General features: G+C 42.2%; 1 protein-coding gene across 1 annotated transcript; it reads left to right on the top strand.

Moving 5' to 3' along the window:
- The first annotated feature begins 4,446 nt into the window (after positions 1-4,446).
- TMEM64 (transmembrane protein 64) lies at positions 4,447-15,713 on the top strand. Its single transcript, XM_086609450.1, has 3 exons — positions 4,447-5,208; positions 10,745-10,900; positions 14,306-15,713. The coding sequence occupies exons 1-3, from the start codon at positions 4,447-4,449 to the stop codon at positions 14,498-14,500; spliced, it is 1,113 nt and encodes a 370-aa protein (XP_086465576.1). The 3' UTR covers positions 14,501-15,713.
- Positions 15,714-19,743: the final 4,030 nt, after the last annotated feature.

Raw genomic sequence — 19,743 nt, 5'->3', positions numbered from 1 at the left:
TTTCCTAAAACCCTCACATTAAAAGTGCTCTGAGCATGGTATATATTTAGGTACACTTCTTCTTTTAGTCACTTTTAAGTTGAGTACAATCTGTATGTAAACAACCTCAACCAACTACTTTACTGAGAGTTTCCGATTCCTCGGATACGATTTGCTCACTGTATCGAATTTCATGATACCTAAAAACCATTTTGAAAGCACACCTTCCAAATGTTGGTGCTCTCAAGAACTGCCTCAAGTGTTCTGTCACATGAAAATGTAGATTCCTAGTTTATGGCCCTGATAGAAGTAATTACACAGTTAACCTTTCGTTTTCTAATTTTCTAGATTCTGTAATCTAATGTTTGCACAGTGCAATTCAGGAGGACACTATGAATATAATAAACTTGGTCTTTCTTCTGTACCTTACCATTTCCTAGGGCTGCCAGTGCTACTCTAGTCCTCATGAGCAGTTTCGTGACTTCCAAACTTTAGGCTAACTACCCCGCGTTACACCCACAGCCCCTGTCTAATGCTGTCTTTTGGTAACAAAGCGGTCATTTCATGGAATGGAAAATTGGCGGAAGTTTCTTCTGTCAACCTAAGGATATCCTTTTGCAAGGAAGAATCCCATGTGAGTCTTTAAGATAAATTAGCTTAAGTTTTCCATTACTGCAACAGCTGAAAGCAGCTATAGATGTACCAAGTATATTGCTGTATTTTTGCCATATCTGTAAGGATGTTTAAAGGTTTCTCATTTGCTGTTTCTGGGCTAGGACACTCTAAGGAATATCATGCAGGTCATTAAAAATACTCAGTTCTACCGAAATGGACTTGTTCTAGGTGTGTCACTATTTATATAATAACTAATACCAGAGTAATATCGCAGAATCTTCCCTTCAATGTAAATATTTCAGCACATTGCTTATTGTATTTAATTTTTGTTCACGCCTTACATATAGCTGTAATAAAATCTGCTTGAAATGTTTCTTGTAAAATCATTTTATTAACCATATTTTTTATGTACAAACATGTATGAAAACAAATACATGCATTTTCTGAATTATTTGAGTTTATGATAGTATATCAAAGCATTCAATGTTTTTAACATGATTGTATGGCACCTATCTGGGAGGCTGGGACTATAAACAAAGTTTTTAATTCTGTATGTAGACACCTAATCAATCAAGCTGCAAAATAACAGGGTCTGGATTCCCACTCTAAGACTTAAAAAGTATTAATCTCTAATGGATACATTCATTGACTTTTATGGGCATTTCATTTTTTATGTTGGTATCTTTTATTTAAAGACCTTTTCTGATCTAGATAGCTCCAGGTGAAAGCAATGCAAGCTCTATTACATCTTGATCAATATTTATTCAAAAAATTAAAACACTGGATGATCTTAAGTTTCTAACAGTGCCATTTCTCCTTTTACACCTCCTGTTCCTGAAGCAGCAATTTCAGAACTATCACCTTTCACTAGGAATTAAACCAATCTCATTGGAAAGAATGGGAAAAAAACCCCACATGGCAAAATTTCTTCAATATCCACTACAATTTACATCATTATGAGAGCATCTTTCAATAGAAACACCTTTTCTTGAAGCAGAACAGTCCTCTGGCTGTTACTCTGTGCCTCTCACGTTTTAAACTGATTCGCTGATAAATTTTAAAATTAAATATAAAGACAGGTAAGAAATCAGCTCAAATGATATATGAGTTTAATGAGAATCTAAGTAACTCAGCCTGAGGAAGTATAGGAGCAGTTTCAGTTGATGTAATGTAATAAATTAAACCATATGTACTAAACCTGTAATTTTTATTCCTATTACTTCAAATAACTTCTGAAGCTAATCGGGCCCAGCAGTGCCTTTTTAAAGAACAGGTTAGACAACATTTGTTGGAAATTATTCACTAAATCAACTAACCTACCTGGAAAAATAAAAAAAAAGCACTATCTTTTGGAGCACAAAGTGTTTGCCCAGGAGCTGTGTGCTCAAGGGCTGGTCTGGATTTCTAAGTGTAGTGATTGGTCTAGTAAAAGATAACTCCTTTTCCCTACAGATTTTTTCTGGCTCATATCATCAGACCATTGCAACTGCATCATCCATAGTATGGGAATATTTTATGATTCACTAATTAGTAAGCCTGAAAGGCAGACCATTTCGTCCAGCATTGTGTCCAGCAATGTGCCAATCTGGCACATTTTCAAGGGTGTGTGAGGTTGTTTTTTTTCCCCTTCGGACGGTAAGAGTGCGCTGGGAAGACTCGCTGGAGCCAGCTGACGCTGCCTCTCAGCTCTGTAGCTGTATCCACTCTGCGTGCGGGAGAGGCTCCCAGCTCCACCCGAGACCTGCTGAGTTCCTGTGGTCTCGCTTGGATGTTTATCCAAAGATACTTCAGCTCTTGCTCCATGACCATGCTATGTCTCACTCAAAATGTGACTGTACGTTGTCTTTCCTTCCTGAGCTATCGCTCCAAGGATCTGTACAAGGCCAGGATTAGCCATTTTAGGAGTGCCAGGCGATGGATGAGGTCAAGGAGTTTCAGCCTGCATATTCTTAGGGAGTGGAGAAGCATCTCCACTAACTACCTAGTTAAAATATTTGTAGAGTTTGGAGTGTAGTGTCAGGACTGTCACTTAGGTAGATCATTATGTTCCTCATATCCTTTCGTGTCCCTTTTCAAGTACGTTTTCTGTGATTATAATTACAGAAGCCTGTAGCTTTTAGGAGTGGCAGCAGGAGATTCATTCCAGCTCTGAGCACAAGGCTATGCACTTTAAATGTAGAAATGCAGGGGCAACGTAAAGCATGTAACTCTGTCAGACATTTCCACTCAGGCCTATCCGTATTCTATGAAAGCAACCGTACTGAACAAAAACACACACAAGCTGAATCCACATCAAAGACATGCACTCTTTGTATAAAACCAGAAATTAATATTTTGCTTTCTTGTTTTTCTACTGAACTTCCAGCCGTCTCCACTTTGCTGAGATGCCTTAGTGAATGTACAAGTATGCCCATCATCCTTTACAACCCATAATACAGGGCTTTCTTGCCATTATTATTATTATTACTATGGATGTAGGCTCTGCTTGTGTTTGCACTGTAAGTGAAGGGCACACACAAAATGAAATACTTGCATTTGTATACAGGTAACAGCAAGAAAGTAGATCATTCTGGAGATATTTATCTGCAACTTCCCTGTTGTAGAGTCTCCCAGGATTGTTTTATTCTGCTGTGGTGCTCAAAGGCATCTGCTATTTTCTTAGGCTGATTTGTTGGACAGCTCAGGTCATATAGTTTCTAACGGTATATTTTGCAAGTGAACTTACTTGCAGTACAGTCTCCAAGACAGGTTTTTCATTTTGAGATTCGGGGTGGTTTTTTTTGTTTGTTTTTTGTTTTTTTTTTCCCAATCACCCTTTAACCTTTACAACACCCACACACATTCTCGTTTTATATATGCTTGCAAATTTCCCAGTAGAGGAATATAACTCCACTGGAACACGATGTACATTCAAGAGCTGTAAAGAAAACAAAACCCTTTCCCCACTACTCGTCTCCTGTGGCTAGTAACGCCACAGCAACGGCGACCTACGAAGCTGTCGAGCCTCGGTGAGGCTCCTGAGGAAAACACTCCTCTACATCAAGCCCTTGCTGCGCATTCGGGCTGTTTCCTTCTGCCTAGCAATGGCTCAACAGTCAAGCTCAAAGCATCCAGAAGCGTGTCTGAGCCTTCAGGCATGTGAGCCAAGCAGTCCGGCGAGCCAAGCCATCCCGATGCGGAGATGCTGGGAGGATCGTGCAGCAACCGCGGCTGCCCAGGGCGCGGACGAGGCGGGAGGGCGTCGGCGCGGCGCTCCCGGGGCGGGGCAGAGAAGCGCGGGGGGCGGGCCGAGCCCCGCGGCGGGGCAGGGCGTTGCTGCCGCCGGAGCCAAGCCTCCTCCCCTCTCCGCTGCGAGCGGCGCTCGGGCTGCCACATCGGCACCGCCGCTCCGAGAAGGGGCTTCCCAGAGCGGAGCGGGAGCTCAGCGCGCCGGGAGATGGAGCCCCGCTGCCGCGGTTGCTGCTGCCGCTGCCGTCGCTGCCGCCCCCCGGGACTCGCGCTCCGTCAGGGCCGCCGCTGCCACTGCCGGGACGGAGAGCGCGGTGCCGCCGCCTAACGCCGCAGCCTCGGCGGCGCGGCCGAGGCGGGAGGCAGCGCGGAGGCCGCCGCGGCCCCTCCGTCCCCGGGCCCGCGCGGCGGCGGTGAAGAAGAAGCGCGGCCCCCTCCTCCCCGCCCTCCCCGCTGCTGCTACCCCGCCCCCGCCCGGCCCTCGGCGGGGCCCCGCCGCCGGGAGCCGGGCCATGGCGGGGCGATGAGGGAGCGGCCGCCGCTGCCCGCAGGCTGCGTTGGGAGGCGGGGAGCGACGAGGCCGGGCGGCTCGGCGGCGCTAGAGCCGGGCTGCGGGGCGGGGGGATGTGGGGCGCGGGGGCCGCGGCGCTGCAGCTCCTCTCCCGGGCCGTGAAGCAGGCGGCGGCGCAGGGAGTCCGGCAGGATCTGGGCCGCTGGCTGTCCCGAGCGGCCGGCACGGCGGCAGGAGGCGGCGGGGACCCCGTCGGCTTCGTCCCGGCGGAGGCGGCGGGGGCCGGCGGGCTGCTGCTGGGGCCCTACGCGGAGCAGGGCGGGCTGCCGCCGGCGGAGCTGCTGCTCTGCCAGCTGCCCGAGGCGGGCGGCGGCGGGCCCGGGCTGGCCGAGGCCCGCGGCTGGCGCTGCTCCTGCTGCCTCCTGGGCACCTGCTGGTGCAAGAGCTGCCTCAGCGTGTGCGTCCTGGCGGCCCTCTGCTTCGCGTCGCTGGCGCTGGTGCGCCAGTACCTGCGGGAGCTGCTGCTCTGGGCCGAGAGCCTGGACAGCCTGGCCGGCGTGCTGCTCTTCACCGTGGGCTTCATCGTCGTGTCCTTCCCCTGCAGCTGGGGCTACATCCTGCTCAACGTGGCCGCCGGCTACCTCTACGGCTTCGTGCTGGGCATGGGGCTGATGGTGCTCGGCGTCCTCGTCGGCACCTTCGTCGCCCACGTGGCCTGCAAGCGGCTGCTGGCCCGGTGGGCGCGGGCCAGGATCCAGGGCAGCGAGACGCTCAGTGCCGTGGTCCGTGTCGTGGAGGGCGGCAGCGGTCTCAAGGTGGTGGCTCTGGCGCGGCTGACGCCGATCCCCTTCGGGCTGCAGAACGCCGTCTTCGCGGTGAGTCCCCGGCGCGGGCCGTGTGGCCAAGGCAGAAGCTCTGGGTGAAAGAATGACTTGCAGCACAGCAGCCAGTGTCACTGGTGGAGGTTGCCTCCTTTCCCAGGAAGAAACCTTGATTTCTTTCTTGTGTAACAACAGTAGAAGCAACCTCCTGCCTGCTTTTGCTTGAGGCTCTTCCGTGCTTGCGGAGGAACAGCAGGCAGGTTCTCAAGGCGCCTTGTTCAGTGGCGTTACGTTAGAGTTGCTCTGTGGCTTTCGGGACTAAGTTCTGGTGTTAGAAAGACGCACCAAGGTGCTGTGTAGCCAAATCTGTCGAGAGCTCGACAGTTCTAAAGTGCCTCTGTTTTTAAAATGATCCGAGTGGGAGGAAAGTTGTATTTTTAAGCAGTCTTGCCAGATTTCCCTAAACTACTTGATACAGATAATCATATTGGAAAGAAAGAAGTGGACAAATTAAAGTTTTTGCTCAGTTTGGTTGATGTTTGTAGCATACATCTGGCAGATCGATACCGTATGTTAAGTCCATCCACACAAGAGAGGTCGAGTATTTTGCGCAGAGCAGTGAGGTGTAGGCTCAGAGCTACACCAGAGTGGTACTGAAAGTTACTTTAAACTTCAGTTTGGAAAAGGGTTAGTCTTGCTTTTCTTTCTTTTAGATGAAGACTGGTACATTCTTTTAGAATAATTATTTAAAATTTTATAATGTTTTTCTCTTTGATCATCGTAAGGGAGAATGTAAAGAAGAATTTCAGACCCTGATCTTCTCCTGTGTGCTTTTGTCTGAAGGATCTGGTTTTGGCTGTGTGTTACGCCTCGGTTGTGTCTCTGCTAACTCCATGAAATCAAGACAGAGCAAACCAGATTGTGAAGTATTTTAAATGTTTAACAGTAACTGTATGTTCTTTAATGTACGAGACCCTCTAAACAAGTGTTTCGGTCTCCCACTTTCCTATAGCATGTGCTCTCCTTCCCTTACCTGCAGTCCTGATCCTGTACCCTTCTGAAGTGCTCACTTAATTTTGACAGAATCGTCTGATTGAAATGAGTAGGTCACTGAATTTGTTGTTTAAGAAAAAATTAATCCACACAATTTTTAGGGTTTAGCACCCACATCAAATATTTAAAATCGCTATATGTAAAAGCTGCAATCTCTGCTTGTAAAAGCTCCAGTAACTTACCGTTTCTTTTTAAGCAGATCCTTTAACCATTTCCTTGTTCTGAATGAGAGGAACCTCAGCTCTTTTATTTATTTACCTATATTACTGCAGGATTGAGGAAGTTTAGACCCGTGCGACTGAGAGCAGAATTTCCCTGGAGCGCAAGGTCCTGGTGTAGCAGACAAAGCTTCTGCTACAGTGTGACCCTCCTAAAGCGGGGAGAGCTGTTGTGCTTCGGTTGTTCACAGCTTCTGGGTGTCACTTGGAAGTAGTCAGCAGCTGTCATAGGGTGGTATTGGATCTGAAGAACTGACCAGAGAATTACCGAGTTAAAATGATTTCCTTCCTGGCATAACCATTTTGTTGGAAACACGATTCAGCAGAGTATTGAGGCCAGTGCAATATTAAAATGATGCTGTAAATCAATGTTTTGTATTCTGTAAGTACTGCAAGCTAAATCATTTTCTTTCCAAGTGGAAGGTTTCATTGTTAAAACAACAGGTATGAAATTAGATGAAACCAGGTGCTTGAGTATGCCAAATAACTTGGATGTTGCCTGCTAAAATTAGTTTGGGTTGCGTTTATTACTGCAGATCTATTACTTTGCAGCACACACAGATAAAACTCTGTGTGCTACATTTTTAACTAAGAACGTTTAAAATGAACTACTAGATTACTGAAAAATAAAACTGTTGCATGCAAATCTGGGAATTCGAGAGTTTCTCACTGCGAGTCAAGTTTAAGCTAGGTATAGAATACAAAATTCTACCTACACAGACCAAGCTGTAATTTCTTTGAAATCTAAGTTACTTCAAAATGTAATGTTCCACTGAAGTTCAAAATGCAAGGGAATTTGGAGTGCCCTGACCATCCATCCGTTCCCCGTGCTAGCAACTTTAGTGAATTTGAAAAGGATTGCTCTTAACAGTAGAGGAAAGAACAGTGAACTTAAGAAAAACTACACATCTTTATTTTTCCAGCAGTCTGGTCTATGCGTGTTTTCTATGTGCCTGTTTATAAATAAACTGTAAATACTGAGAATACATAATTGAGAGGGAAGGGAGGAAGTGACACATGAGGTCCAGGGCAAGGCATAACCTTGAGGTGAGAGGAGTTGTCTGCAGGACTGGGATTAATGGGTTTCTACAAGCACCTGTTTGGTGGCATATACCATCTGCTGAGGGTTTTAGGGAGGCTGAATTGCAGGGGAACGTGCAGAAGGAAGGAAGAGCTTCCTAGCATTTGATTAGCGATGGGGTCATATTATTTCAAACAGCATGAGAAGAAAACTATCGTGAATTTCTTAGTTTTTCACCAACCAGACGTGAACATCTTGGTTCTTAAGGTCATTCTCTTGTTCTTTGGGAGAGCACTGATAGTAGGAGCAGTGGGGTAATGTGTTTACTTGCCTTTCTGGAAGATGTAGAAACTTCTTAACTGAAAGCATGTTTGTATTTCTCTTTGAGTGGCTTTTGCTTAATTGTCACTCCTGTGGTGCCAGGGTGGCCTGGGCTGCTGGGGTCAGCTGGCAGCTCTTGTTGAAGTGTTTGCCCACACACAGCCCTCTCCCCTTGGCAACTCTGAGCGTTCTGAAGGCAGGTCTGGAAGGACGCCTGGTATGCAGGTTATCACCTCCTTCCCACTACTGGGTCCTTGGAGCTAGATTTGTGCAGGCTGATCATTTGTAGTGCCAGGTGTAGCTTAGATCAGAATTCATGTTTCTTCTTTCTCCTCTGAGAGGAGTATTGTATGGAATAAATAATCTGTCCAAGCATGTGCATTTTTGGTTCCAGAAATGCACGCAGTGAAATCAGAGTTTAAGAAATGGTAACTGCTTTGCAGAAACATGCAGGCTGCTTACTCTGCTTGTTGGAAAGTTCAAGCTGTTTTTTTCGTTCCTGATCTGGTTGGTTTGAGATTTTTTAGAGAAAGTAAAGAGCCATCAGAATTGTCCTTTGCTCTCAGTTGCTAAGCCTACCTGATCTGAAACACGGGATTTCATAAGTTGAGGGGAGAGAAATCTGCTGCAATCCCCAAAGGCATGTGAGCCTCCGACAAAGTCCTGATACAAGTGTTTATTCTCTGACAGGACTAAACCAAAGGTGTCAGCTGCAAAGAATACACTGAAGTTTTACTGGATAAAGCCTGTCCAAGGTTTAGTGGGAGAATTTCTGGCTAACCTTCTTGTTACCAGAGTGTTTAGGTAGTTCTTAATTTTATTTTAATACATTGGTATGGCCTGTAACAATCGCATCCATGTTTGCATTGGGATTTCACTGTTAATTTTTGCTGTCTTGAGCTTTCTGTAGAAACAGTGTCCTGGTAGTCTCTGTTTGGCAGGTTGGCCATGCAGACCCTAGTCTGACAGGTTTCTGGAACAGGTTAAAGTTTTGTAAGAGGAATGACGTGGAAAGCTCTAAGTTTTATTTTGCAGGTTCCCTAGATAGGGATGCCATCCGCTTCCTGTGCCTTCTGGGGAAAGGGTACTACTGTAGATCTAAACCCTGCAAACCAGGAGTTAAAAGGGCACCTGCAAATTACACGCACACACACACACCCCCCGCCATTAACTCTCATTTTAGTGGGAAGCACAAGTGTCAGTCCAGCACGACCGCTGCCAGCCTCCCCTTCGTTTGGAAGCAGGCTCTCTCATGGCCCAGGAGGTCCAGTCGCTTCAGGTCAGATCCAGATGTGCAGACGTGTTGCTTTGCAACCAGAGTGTCCTTAAGACATATACAGAAATGAAAGAGGTGTCTGGGAGTGGTAAAACAATCTTTGGGAAGTGTCCCAGCTCCATTAGATTTAATGACAGTGTCCTTCTTAGCCAATCTTGCCTCAGTGTTAGTATTTCAGAGACTTTTAATAGCAACTCCTTCATTCCCATGGCAATATGGGAAGTTTCAGTTGTTCGTTCTTATTACATGGCCCAGATTACTATAATGTTTTTTTTTTTTTAAAAAAGTCTTTTCAAAGCATTGGACAAATGTGAAGTTCTGACATAATTATGTACTGCTTTTTCATTATAAATCTAAATTAATCTTGCATAGAGAGGGAAGTGTATTGTTTGTGTTGCTGGTAGATAATTCAGTCTGTGAAAAGTATAATTTGCAGTGTGAAGTTTGGAATTGGCTTATTGGATCTTGTTCCAGTGAATTATTCTTAATCGTTGTGCTTCATTGCATTCTCCTTCTCCATTGCCCTTCCTTCCTCCCATAAACTTTCCACTGATGGTGCTTAGAGTTCTGAGAATTCAGCACTGTGACTTTCATAGTAACCAAAGTTTATTTTAAGAACAGCATGATGAAATGAGTAACTTTGCTGCTATTCTCTTGTCTTCAATGTTGTACAAAACTGTCAAGGTCAATAATTTCCATGTAGGCTCCCAGTGTTAGCGGCTGTTCTTAATTAGTTTTGTTACTATGTGATCAACTGAATTGTCTGGAAAATTCCTTAGACTGCGTGTTTCAAAATTGCCCTTTTCATACTAATTTTTAACCCATAAAAATGTTTTCTTTTTTCATGCATAAATATCTTTTGTCCTCCTGGCTCTTGCATTTAATATTTCCCAATGGCTGCTGATACTAATTCAGCTGGTACTGTGTATTTTGTTCCCATGTAAACTGTCCACATACTTACTCAGAACAGAAATTCCCCAGCAAAGAGAGGAAAATATCTTGAAATATTTTAGTGTTTTAGTTTCCAGCGAAACTAACAAAAGCTATGGTGGTGTGTGCACACTAATTAAAGTGTGATATAAAATGTCTTTGGTAGAGAATCTTAATGATACCCACGTACGTCACTGATACAGATGGATATTGCTGCTGGAGATCACTGATAAAGGTCTCTTAATGAGTATATAACTTCCCTTGCAGAGGCAAATTGTATCTGCCGTTCTGTTTACCGAGATCATATTTAATCCAGTGACATTTTGAACAATTACCTCTTTTATTAGTTGCCATACATTTAAAAAGCAAAGCAAAGAGATTTTTGCTTTTGACCTTCACGTTTGATAAAGTAATGTGTTCCCGTGAGCAAATTCTCATAAGTTGCGTGGCTCCGCTTACCATGCAGAAATAAACATCTTCAATGAACAGTGTAATTGCATCCTTAGTTAATGACTTTTGCACAGAGATGTTGCGTAACGTAAGATGAAATGAAATAAAACCTGGTAACTTCAAAAAGGCTGGATGAAAACTAGCCACATACTGTTTTATTGTGTTATCTTAGATTCACGCACAGTGGAAGGTTTCAGCGAAGGAATGCAAGAAATTCTTTCATTATTTTGCACGGATATTTGTGGAAGCGGCAGTCTGGTTGGTTGTGCATATAGATTGTGTTGCAACTGTGCGTGATTTCTTACACAGTCTTTTACTCAGATTACAGATTTGTCACTACCCAACTACCTGATGGCTTCTTCAGTTGGGCTGCTACCTACTCAGCTCCTGAACTCATACTTGGGCACTACCTTGCGCACCATGGAAGATGTGATTGCAGAACAGAGTGTTAGTGGCTATTTTATATTCGGTTTACAGGTAAGTTAAAAGATTGCTTTCTTAGACTTTGGTAACAGCAGCGTCAGTCTCTTTGTGACTGCTTGGGTAAGCAATTACTCTTGGAAACAGTCGTCTTCTTGTGTTTAAGTTTATTTCTTTATCTCCCTGATTTCTTGCTCATCTGCTGTACCAGCGGCATTCAAGACAGGACTTTGCTTCTGGAGACAGTAGGCAAGTTTCCTTCCTGCAGCTTTGTCTCTTCAAGTCATTGAATCTTCACTTTGGAAACTGCATGCCTGTAGGAATATGTGTGAGATATAGAGAGGTTCAGCATTGCCGATTTCTCTTTCAGACTGCACTTGGAAAAGGGGTGGGCTGCAGGGGGCTTGGGAGAATGCACGTCTCGGTTAAGAGCTGCTCTCTGTTGGCATAACAGCTCCCTAGTCCTGAGGCAGCTGACCTCTTACAGGCTGAAGGCCAAGCAAGTATGGCATGTGGTATTGAAAACTAGCAGGTTTTAAAAAGTGTTCAGTTTATAACTCCGTTATTGGTATTTTCAGTAGATTGTGTAAAACTGAGCTGACATTTTTTTCATAGGCTTATGACTGCTAGATACCCAGAGAAATGGGTTTCCAGTGTACTGTTTTCTTTTGTTGCTTTCTTCTCTTAAAAAAGTTAAATTCTCTCATATCTCATGTGACACAAGGCAGAACTTACTCAGTGTTCTCTTTTTCTGTTCCTGCCACAGTTTTTCTTCTCTTGCTCTCTGTGGTAATCTACTGCTGAATTTTAGACTTGTCAAGCCCTGTGCCGCTAGCTGTGAAATCGTGTGCTCAGGGTGCTTAGACCCAGCACCTGTGCAGTGTTCCCTGTTAGCACTGAACACTCCTGATTTTGCATAGGTATTCAGGATGAAAAGTGCTGTAGAAATACCGTTTTGCTAAAGCCTAAATCAGAATATCCTAATTTTGCAAGTGGGTAAATTAATGACAAGTATATAGTACCTTTACATCAGCTTAGCCGATGAAATAACTTCTCAATAAATCTTGGGGGTTAGCCTTAAGTCTGAAACCATTACAAGCATAGAAATCATGAGTATTTCAGAATCATATTATGTATTAACACCTCCTCTGACAGCATCGGTGCTTCAGGCTGTGTTTGAACAGCAGTTACCGTGGTTTGCAGACTTTCAGTTGGTACTGCAGTCATCTGTCTTCCTCAGTTTTTGCAATCATAAAGCTGATGTTTAACAATGCTAAGATACAAAACTAAGTGTAGGACCATTTTAAACCTTCCCCCACCTGAAACGTGTGTGTTCTTAAACGGAACGTGTAATTTATAGGCTTCATAGAACAGGTTTATGAGTATGAGAAATGCCTTTGTAAATGTGTGGGGTAAATAGCCTCAGTAGATAAAGAGAAAGTAGATGGTTACTTCATCAGCTTTCATTTTAATAATGAAATGTTATTTCTAGGGTGGTAGTTTTTAGTGGTCTTTTTTTTTTTTCCCCACTATTTTTTTTTTTTTTTCTAAATGACATTGACTCTCCTTTGTAGATTATATAGGTTGTAACATAACTGTCACTCAGGTAAGCGCCAGCTGGAGAGGCTGAATGCTTGAATAGGAGTGCTTACCTCCTTGAGAGCAATCCTTGGGACCTGACTAAGTCAAGGGGAGCCTGTTAGTAGAGGAATTATTTGTGGTGTTCTGCTGTCAGGCATCTGCCTGGTGCTTTGCCTGGCTGGGCTTTGCTGAGACTTTGATTTAGTAAATAGCTCTAAAAAGCCTTCACTTTTCGTGGTTGCCTGCATGTATATATTTTTTAAAGGGAACTAGGCTACTGGTAGTAATATTTCTAAAACTAGTAAAATTTAAATATCTGGGTAAGCTTTTAGAATAGGATTATTCCTGTATATTCAGAACTTGGTGTCCATAGTTTCTTTTTGACTCTTACATTGGCCAGCTTTTGAAATATATAACTTGAATTTACAGTAAAGAACATCTTTTTCACTGCAATGATAGTCAAGCAGGTTGCCCAAAAAGGTGGTGAAATCTCTAGACCTGACTGGACAAAAGCCCTGAGCGACTTGGTCTTGTCTTGCAGCCAGCCCTGCTCTGAGCCGTAGGTCAGGCTAGAGACTGCCAGGGATGCTTTCCAGCTGCAATTATCCTGTGGTCATACTTGTCTATCGTCTTACTCGGTGATATTTTATCATCTTTTATGCCATGCTGACAGATGTTTTAAGTGATAGTGTTAAAGAAAACATAGCCCTACCAATTAATAATGAAGTTCAGATTTTGGACTCAAAACTTTAGGTTCTGTTCTAAGCAATATAAACTTCTTGGTTTTTTGAAAGGAAGGTGCATATTCCAGGTAGTTGCCTAAAACATTCTTAAAAAAGGTAGAGGAATTTACTTCTTTCAAAGGGACTCACACTGTGAGACAGCTTGATTTTTTTTTATTTGAAGATTTATTTTTGTTTTAAGGAGGATCTCAGCTGAAAACTGGACTGGTATTTTATTGAAACCAAAGGCCACCTCTGGGGAGTGCAGTGCATGCCAATGTCATTGAATGAGGAATTTCTAAGCAAAAATTGTCCAGGTTTATGTCCTGGTGTCAGCTGGGACAGAATTCGTTTTTCTTTTTAGTGCTGGCTGCGCTAAACCACGACAGTTTATTACTGATAATTTTTGTGGTGAAAGTTTAAAAATTCTTAGCAATAAAATTCAGAGTGAAAACTTCAACTAAAACTCTAGTTTTGGACAATATTTCCTCCTTCAAATAAGCAAACAAAAACCCCATGCCGTCCTGTTCCCTCCTCAAGCCATCCTTCAGAAACCAAATTCTTCCCATACAGACTACTGTAAGTCGCTCAGAAACACTGATTCTGTCCTGTTTAATCCTGATACCCAAGAAGCACAGTGACACTGCTGCTCTCTACTGTCTTCCATGGTAGAGGGGCAAGAACAGTAAGTTTTATTTCCTTTACTCTGCATCATCCTGTGTCTCTGCTGTTTGGCAAGTTGCAGATGCCCAATACAATTTCAACCTATTATTCGCTCGGTACCTTTCGACTTACAAGAAATACACCATATCGTTTCTCTGTGGGAACGTTTTTGCCAAGAGAGAAAGTAAAAGGATTCCTTTTTAACAAGTATGTGGATGGCAATGGAAAGAAGGAAAATATCTTTTCATATCGGTGTTTTAAGTTCTGCGTAATGTCTATGTTGTGATATGCTGGTTACGTTGTTAGCCTACGCAGGTTTAGAGCCACTTACTGGTTAAGTTCATGTCCCTTCAAATGTCTTCCCTGTGAAGCATTGAGTCAACAGATGCCTCCATGAATCTTTGTCTGGACAGCTTTTTGGTTTGTTTAGAGCAATTGCTTTGTAGTCATGCTTACGACTTTTATAGCCTACAACACTCTTCTGTTTTATTTGCAGATTGTCATAAGCATAGGACTCATGTTTTATGTCGTTCACCGAGCTCAAGTGGAACTGAATGCGGCTATTGCAGCGTGTGAAATGGAAATGAAGACGTCGTTTGTTAAAGACAGTCAGCCAAGCATCAGTGGTTCAACCACATACTGCAACAAAAGGACAGTGGCATTCTCTGGAGGAGGTGTCAATATTGTGTGATTTCAAGTATTAATAACGCAAGGTTTTGTGAACCTAAGCTATTGCCTGGAAATATCTATGGACAATTCAACTAGTATTAAAAAAAATTACAAGTGGTTACAGGTTGTACTGTGGCACAAACCAACCGACCAGCTCTTCAATTGCACACGGGGTGACTTCTAGCAAGAAAAGAAAGATGGTGAAGTAACTTAAGATGTAAATGCAAATTTGGCTGCACCTTTGGTCGTTTATTATGCCTGTCATGGTCTGTAGTCTGCACTTTAGGTTTTTTTCCTTTGCTCCTATAAACTGAGAAATGCTTCTATAAACTGAGAAAAGTAGCACAGAGGTAAATATTTTTCTGCTTAGCATTATTTATAAGGCTGAATAATTATATGCAGTAGAATTTTATTACTGATAAAGATGAATGAGAAAGTATGCAATTCAACTATGTTATTCTTGAATGTGCTTTTGCTTTCGAATTGCTTCCAGAACTTGGAGTGTATTATTTAGCTAATCATGGGACCATTTGGCTTTTCCTTAATTTTTGATTTTTTTTTTTTTAAAAAAGAGAACCCTTTATAAAGTTTTGATTGAATGTATTTTTGTAAGTCATTAAAAAATGTTGCAGAGCCATGCATATGTATTCACACAAGCTTAAATCCTACATTGTGGGACTGAAGTGCTCTTAAATAACATTTTAAGTTACACTGTGTAATATGCAAAGTAAAAGGGATAATACAGAAGTTATAATAGATTGCAGTGACTATTTGAGGGAGACTTCATGACTTAACTGTTGCATTGGTTTTACCACCTGGTGATTGTAACAAAGGGCTGTTCCACATTAGTCCTATTTATAATATTTTTAATTGTTAAAAGGATGGATTTCTTCAACTCACATGACTGCATGTAATAAGGCTTCCAGAACAGGGAGCTAAATCTCTCCTTTAAACAAAATGATAGGATAACGGTAGTACTAATTTTATGTGAAGGTGGCCTTTATTTTGTAAGTGAATTCCCCCTCCCTTTAAAAAGCTTTAACAATTTGCTTTGGTTGGCATGTTTTTTTCTAAAAGTTTTACATTTTTTGAAGAGATGCAATCTATTATAAATTTCATCAGAGTGAAGAAATGAAAACTAGAGGTTCTCCTTGGAAAAATAAATAATCCAGTAATGGAGGAGGACAGTAATGTCTCTGAGACTCAGGAATTCTGACTCCATTTTTGCAAGAAAACACTGTATTGGATAACGTTCCTTTTACGTGTGCTGTGGACTGTTTTTCACTACGTTGGAATAGACAGGATAACCCGATAGTAATGCGTGTGTGTAAAAGGAAAACAACAATAATGCCTGAACACGATGTCTTGTATATGTGAGTTTCATGTAGATATACGTACCAATGATCAATTGCTCAAACACGTGCAAGTCATCTGATACAAAAATAATATAATGTAGTGCTTATTTTGTAGTTATTTTGTGTAAGTTTTTAAGGATGCTTTCAGTCTTCAAGATTTTGTGTTATTCTCGATCAGTGTGACTGTGCCTCCTTTTTGTAAGGCTGTTTGTCGGGTTCAAGCGTTTTTGTCTTGTTGAGAATAGCAGATCTTCAAGGTCGTTGGGAAGCAGAGATTTGATAGCCTCCAGCAGTCTTACTATGAGGATGTACGGTACGCGCATAACGTGACATCTACGCATTCCGTGGAAGTGGAAGTTCAATTTTGTTCTTTAAATATATATCCTTTGCAGACCGCTGTTCTTGGGTCCTGTGACCGAAGGAACTGAACGAGTTAAATAACAAAGTTCAGATTGCCTCCTTTTTGTTGTTTTGGGTTTTTTTTTGTTTATTTGGGTTTTTTTTGAAAGGCAATCTGTATATACCTGAAGTGTTCATTTACACGTCTCTGCCTCTGACAGCTCCTGTGTGAAAACAAGAGAGCCAGATAACTTTTTGATGGCGTTATTTGTCATCTTAGGATAATTGAGCCCTTTCTTAACTAAAGGTTGTTTATTGTTTTTTTTGTCTCTTGGAAAGAACTATCCTTCAATAAATGAACTGTTCTTAACTTTGCTCCATCTTGCCAAATCAACAATAGTGTTTGAAGAGGGTATCTCTTTTGTTGGCATTTTTTAACTAACTTAAGGTTGTGTTCGAGAGGATTATTCGAGGATTATTCGAGAACATTTCCCAAATATGTATTTTGAAGTGCTTTTATTTCCATGACATTTTGTAACCAGAGTAACTTCACTATGTGAACACTTTTGTAGTATGGAATTAGTTCTTAAGACTTTTGCATTTTGCTTGATACTTGTAATATTTGTGTACAAGTTAATGGGAAATGTGCATTAAAAGGAACTTTTCTGTACCATGCCAATCATAATTTTATACAATAAATTCACTCAGATTTCTTTAAAGGAATATGTATTGAATGTTTTGATTGCTATGAAGCGGTTGGAAAGAAGGTGCGGTGGAGTGTCATCTTTCCATATGCGTGCAAAGATAGTTGTACATTAAAGGAGTAACAAGTAAGGATTTAAGGATGAATTCCACAGGTGGGCAGTTACTGACAAGGGAAAGACACTTGATTTTTATTTTTTAAAAAATTAAAATTAAATGCATGTTTAATTCTGTTAAATATGTTGAAAGCTAGGTGTTTGTAGCTGCCTTTGGATAGAAGAATAAGCGTACGTGTGCTTATGAGAAATGTGCTCCTGATCCAAAAGAGGATTGATGTCTTTGAATGTAAAAGTAATGTGATAGTCTCCCTACCTAGTACAACTAAAAAATAAAAGGGTATAAATCCAGTTTAAATAATACGTGGCAAGTCACCTTCATGAATATTTTCTGAGTTGCCATGATGGTGAAATTTCTGCATTTTTTTTATATGAAACGTACCTGAATCGCAGGTCATATAGAAGAAGGAATCTCTTTCAGCCGTGTGGCACCAGTTTTCCTTCCTCCTCCTCCTTGTGGTAAGTACAACTGTGTAATAAATTTGACAAAATTTAACTTTATACTAAGCACCTGTGAGGAAACCCCTTTTTTTTGTCTAAGAACTTTATATACTATTTTTGTACTGATTTTTGCACAATAGCTTCAACAAGCGTTGTCGAGGTCAAGTTCAAAGGACGCGAAAACTGTTGTTGGTGCGTGGCTAGTGTTACGTATTGGATCTTTTGTGTTCATTTTCAGCTCTCTACCTGAGACTGGCAACGGTTTGGATTTTGACTGACCCAAGACTGCTGGAGTCATCAGTGGCCCTGCAAATATCTGGGATACGATGCTTAAGATGAAAGATCATATATGTGCTCCCATTCACTCTGTGGTCGTTCTTAATGAGAGAAGCAGATGGCTCGAGTAGCTCTGTGACAGGCTTCCTTACTATAATAAATTCAAAGTCAGTGCCAGTCCTGTCTACATAAGAAGATGATGGATTTGGGCATGAGGGAATAGAAAATGAAGTGCAGAGGGCAAGCTGATGCAAATTCTGCCTTTGCTGGGGAAAGCAGCTCGTCCCTGTCCTCTCCAGTTGTACAGAATTAGTGATGTGCCTGGCACCACAGGGGTAATGGGTCTAACATTTCCTTTCTTCATGGACATTAGCATTTGTCTCATGCTATCCTGCTGTATTGATTTTTTTTTTTAAAGTTTCTATAAATTTATTAGTGATAAGTAGCAAGAAATAACTGAGTGCAGTTTCAATCCTGTCCCTTTCCCCCTTCAATAGATTTTTCTGGTGTATTGCTAAACTTAAAACTACATTTTAATGAAGTCTTGTGTTCATTAATATAAGTTAAGTCCTCCTTGCTAGCCAAGTGACTAATATGTAGTTGGTGGCATCTGCATTCTCGATTTCGTCTGGAAAATTAGCTGGGCAAGATTGGCTGTCGTAAGCGTGCAAAGTCCTCTAACTTTCCTTCTAATTATTTAGGACTTCAGATACATTGTGAAAGAAATTAGCACAACAGGTTTATTGTACAGGGGATTTCGTTTCTTTTCTATTAGGAGAAAAAGGTTATTAGCAAGATAGCAGAAGAAGGGTTTGTTCTGCCTTGATCCTGAAACTTGAATGCTGGGTGTCATCCTTTTTGGAAGACGAGAAAGTTGGCAAGATGTAGCACACGTAAGCTAAGGTGAGTCAAGGTGATTAGATGCCCGCTTTGGTGAAGAGGATGCAAACCCTGTATCTTCAGGTCAGCATGGCAAATCTTTTTTTTATCATGCAGTCCACAGACCCGCACAGTTTAGCATTGGTGGCTGCAGTGCATTGCTTCCCATCCCTCCTCATCTGCAGGAGGAGGAATGTAGAGAGCTACAAGTCTTTCAAGCTGAAGGAGAGGAAACAATAGTCTGAGCACAGCGGACACAGTTTGAGAAGGTTAAATCAACCTTAATGTTCCCAGAACTGTGAATACATGTAAGTGCCTTGTTTTCTTAACTGCCAAATCCTTTGACAGCTTCTGCTTCTTTCTACAGGAAGGCAGCTGGGTCGCCTCTCCTAGAGGTAGGTCAGCATTTTCTCTTCTGGAGAACTTTAGAATGCTTTGACTTTTGGACCTCTTAACTTGTGAAATAGTCTTTTGAGAAATTTTGTTGACGTTTCTCTAATTAGAACAGTTTGGTTTGTCCCGGTAACAGGGCAAGATCATCTAGGGTGCAAACATGTATGTACCAAGTGGTGGTCATGCATGTGCACCTGGCCCAAGAAGGAGCTTCTGCAGGGCGATGTGCACAAGCTCAGTTTGCAGAACGTGAGGTGTTTCCCCCTGTTCCCAGCCAGCTATAACTGTTTCTCTTAAAGGTCGTGGGTGGGTGGAACGAAGGAAGGAAGGAAACGCCTGTGGTGATGGACTATTCTAACAGCAAATTTTCGCTCTCTGACTTAGAAACTTGATTGCTTAAGATCAAATATTCTCCATTTAATGTGAGAAATGGTAGGTGGTGAGGGAATAGACTAATGAATTCTCTGACTATGATTTTTGTGAGGGAGTAACAATTTGCTTCAGTACGCTATGAAGTGCCCAGATGGTGGAGGGGTGGGGACTTTTTTGTTGGATTTTGGGGGATGGGGGTGGTACTACTGGAAGCAAATAAAGATGAAATGGCAACGATATGAAATTAATGCTGATTATTTTGAACCTTGACTTAGTATGACTGTTTCAGATGCCTTTTACATCTATGGGGAATAGTGTCTCAGAAGCAGCTGGAGTAAGAGCTCTAAGAGCGAGCATCTCGGCTTCTGGAGGGCTGCTGAATACATACCTTG

Source organism: Tauraco erythrolophus, chromosome 3, assembly GCF_009769465.1.
Source record: "Tauraco erythrolophus isolate bTauEry1 chromosome 3, bTauEry1.pri, whole genome shotgun sequence".
Taxonomy (NCBI): Eukaryota; Metazoa; Chordata; class Aves; order Musophagiformes; family Musophagidae; genus Tauraco; species Tauraco erythrolophus.
The sequence above is the reverse complement of the archived record's forward strand: the minus strand, read 5'-3'. Positions and strand labels throughout refer to the sequence as shown.

Coding starts and splice junctions, on each gene's coding strand:
- TMEM64 (XM_086609450.1), top strand. CDS start 4,447: ATGTGGGGCGCGGGGGCCGCGGCGCTGCAGCTCCTCTCCCGGGCCGTG. Junction 5,209..10,744: donor TGCAGAACGCCGTCTTCGCG/GTGAGTCCCCGG, acceptor TCTTTTACTCAG/ATTACAGATTTGTCACTACC. Junction 10,901..14,305: donor ATTTTATATTCGGTTTACAG/GTAAGTTAAAAG, acceptor TTTTATTTGCAG/ATTGTCATAAGCATAGGACT.